At 30.4% G+C, this 3281-nt stretch overlaps 2 protein-coding genes and 1 non-coding gene across 3 annotated transcripts; 1 reads left to right on the top strand and 2 right to left on the bottom strand.

Annotated features, from left to right (window-relative positions):
• Nucleotides 1–123: 123 nt before the first annotated feature.
• Nucleotides 124–717, top strand: NAEGRDRAFT_76352 (uncharacterized protein; the record flags this gene model as incomplete). The annotated part of the gene is made up of 1 exon (XM_002668683.1): nucleotides 124–717. One exon carries the CDS (start codon nucleotides 124–126, stop codon nucleotides 715–717), a length of 594 nt encoding a protein of 197 aa, XP_002668729.1.
• A 794-nt stretch (nucleotides 718–1511) lies between these two features.
• NAEGRDRAFT_76351 (uncharacterized protein) lies at nucleotides 1512–2003 on the bottom strand (the record flags this gene model as incomplete). The annotated part of the gene is made up of 1 exon (XM_002668679.1): nucleotides 1512–2003. The coding sequence occupies one exon, from the start codon at nucleotides 2001–2003 to the stop codon at nucleotides 1512–1514; it is 492 nt and encodes a 163-aa protein (XP_002668725.1).
• A 559-nt stretch (nucleotides 2004–2562) lies between these two features.
• Nucleotides 2563–2633, bottom strand: NAEGRDRAFT_t856. Its single transcript has one exon. It is a non-coding gene; the product is annotated as a tRNA-Asp (tRNA).
• Between the last annotated feature and the right edge of the window lie 648 nt (nucleotides 2634–3281).

Here is a 3281-nt window from a genome sequence, read left to right as displayed (position 1 = left end):
CATTTACTTTATTTAATTCCAATTATTGTAAAGTATGAAAAGACATTTGGAAAGTGGAATATTTTCAATTTCTTTCAACCATTGATTTCTTCATTACTTTTACTTTCTTTATTGGAATTTATAATGCCATTCTATAGAGCTCTGTATTCGAATGTTCCTAAAATTACTCTTGGTGAAAAATTACTTTTATGGATTAAGGAAAAAAAGAATGGAAAGAAGAAATCGAATCAAGAGATGATTACTTTCAAAGAGACAATCTCTGTAAAACTGAGAAAGCACTTACACACCATCAAGCAAACTTTATTTAATTCTAAACTTGACATGAGTTATACTCCTCAAAACAATTCGAATCAAGAACAGGTGAATAATGAAGAGACATGTGACAACAATTTAGTTAATCAAGAACATGTTTATAGATTGAATGCCATATTTCTACTCATTGGTTATTTAATATTACTTGCTATATTTGAAGGATTGTGTGGAATTGTCATGGCATTCAAAATAATTTCCATTTCAAGAGGTTATTTTATTTGCATTACAATTGCTTACTTGATCACTTCATTTGCATTCATTACAATTTTATGTATGATTAAGAAGGAAAAGAAATGGTTGGGATTTATTATTCAAATCATTATCATGTTTGTCTCGTTTTGTGTTATTGTTGGATCATTCACCTATGTTTGGATTGTATTCAATTTTCAACCTTATTCATACTAAACTATTCATTTATTCAAAGAAGATTCTTATGTTTTTTATTTACAAATTATTATTTTATATGATTTACAATTAAAGTTGAGAAAAAAAGAAATGTTTCTCTCAAACTCATAGCACAATAGAGGCGCTGGAAACTGAAATGTCCACTTTGTCTGTTCGCACTTTAAGAATTTCAAATAATTATTCGAAATGTTTTGTAATAACAAGAAAGGAACTCCACAAAGGAAACAACACACTGTATCATCTCCATCTCATCCTAAACAAAGAGTAGACCTACCACTCCCTCCCAAAAACTATTGCGCTCATTAATCTTTGGTAAGGGATTAATTTCGAGTGAGGTTTTCATCAATGTTTCGGAACATTGTACCACTATTCTTCCTTGGTTTGTTAAAGACATTAATTAAACTCCTTTAAACTTTGAAGGAGACTTTGACAGAGAGCAACAAGAGGATGTAATAGTTGAGGAATTTGGAATTACATTAGCTGCTGAGGAAGATAAGAAATGTTCTAATGAAATTAGTGATGCCATCTCATTACAAACAATTGAATTGAAACAACTTGAAGAGAGGAACAAAAATTTGCCTGATTAACAGAAAAACAATTGCAAGCATACATATCACTGCGTTCTAAATGGAAAACGGGTAAGGTAGATTGTGCATTGGAGTACATGTTCGATAAGAATGAAGATGATGAAGACAATGAAGATGCAGCACGAGATAATCCTTGTACATAAATATTGTATTTTTCATTCTTCTGGCATGGGAGGATATTTTGTTAAATATTTATTTGAAATTGTATTAATCAATAATCAATTTCCTTAACTTTTCTTCAATTTCTTCCTTTTCCTTTTTCACACTTTCACATTCTTGTTTCATTCTTTCCATTCCAATATTGAGCTGATCGCTGATGGTTCCTCCTAATAGCAAAACACTTTCATTTCCTGCTTGCATTTCTCTCTGAGCCATTTCTAATTCTCTCAACATGTATTTTAATTTCAGAGATGTCATTTGGAATTCTTCAGTGGTTCTCTTTTTCATTTCTATCAATTCAATGAATTTTTTCTTGATTTCTGCAATTTCTAATAATTCTTGTACTGATTTTTCAACTCTAGAATCACTTCCTAACAATTTCGAATAATTCTTGATCAAAGTTCTCCAAAAAGTTTCTGATTGAACCAATTGCTCATGAGTTGATTTGTTAATAGAAAGAATGTTTTTTAAATGTTTAACAGAGAGATTGGAAAATATTTCAATTTGCAACTCGGATGGTAGATCAACAAAGTTTGACATTTTTTTTAATTTATGGAACTGAAGGGAAACAATTATCACGAGTTACAATGTGATGATGTCATGAGTGAGAATACACAATTTGAGATTCTCAATTATTATTCGCGAGATTTTGAAATAGCAGAAACCGTTCTATTAATTCAAAATTAAAAATTGTTAATAAATATTATATTCATAGGGGAATAATTGATGAAATTTTCATCTGAATACCAACTTTGCAGATTGTGATAAAAACGTATTAGGAAATATATTTCAATCGAAAAATATGGAAATAAAATCTGCAGAAGGTGGGATTTGAAATAGCGAAGCTTGCCCTTTGACCACTCTATTCTTACCAGCCATGGGTTGTGAATGGAATATTTGTGAATATGTAGATTGGCTCATTTAACATGGAAATAAAAATATTTTTAATAGGAAAAAAAAAAGTGTCTAAACTGAGATTATTCTTTCTATGGTTTTAAGAGATGAAATTTTGAAATTTGGTACCTGTGTATAGTACATATATTTCTTCATATGATTGAAAAATTAATACTCAAAACTAAAAGATAAAGCTAAAATTAATCTCGAGTGCCGGGAATTGAACCCGGGTCGCCAGAGTGACAGTCTGGAATGCTACCACTATACCACACCCGATTTCATGTTAGTGACTGAAAACTAGCTCTTTCTATATGTTGATACCTATTAATGTTTTCGTTTATCCAACCTTGCTGAAACTCTCATAACTAACTTAACAAATGGTTAATTGTTGTTCAATAATTAGATTCCCTATATTAATATTTAGTAGGTGTTATTTAATCTTTACCTCTTTTGTACAACATGTCATAGAAGACTACGAGAAATGAACATTTTAATAAAGTGTCCTAGTAATAATTTATTCATCTTCAATAGATTATTATATAAGTTAAGTGATACAATACAAGGAAGTACAAGATGATGATGATGATTGTAGTAGGGTTTGTTGTTGAATAAAGAGCGTGGAACTTTTTGTAGAGGAAGGTTCATGATGAAATCAAATTTGGGAATTATTGGGTATGAAGGGTATGAAAAGGAAAATTATCAATGATAAAAGTGGATTAATACTACTCTTCTGTAGGGTATGGATTGCTACTAAATGCCATCTTTCCAATTAGACTATCTGTGATATCAACAAATCCGTGTGGTTTTGAACCTCCTCTATTATTCTTGCTCTTTTCAACTTTGACCTTCTTTGAGTAGGCTCGTGTAAAGGAACTATCTGTGAATTGGAAACAAATTTCAGCTTGGGATAATTCATTTTGAGAT

The sequence above is a fragment of the Naegleria gruberi genome (genome assembly GCF_000004985.1).
Source record: "Naegleria gruberi genomic scaffold NAEGRscaffold_121, whole genome shotgun sequence".
Classification (NCBI taxonomy): Eukaryota; Heterolobosea; class Eutetramitea; order Acrasida; family Naegleriidae; genus Naegleria; species Naegleria gruberi.
The sequence above is the reverse complement of the archived record's forward strand: the minus strand, read 5'-3'. Positions and strand labels throughout refer to the sequence as shown.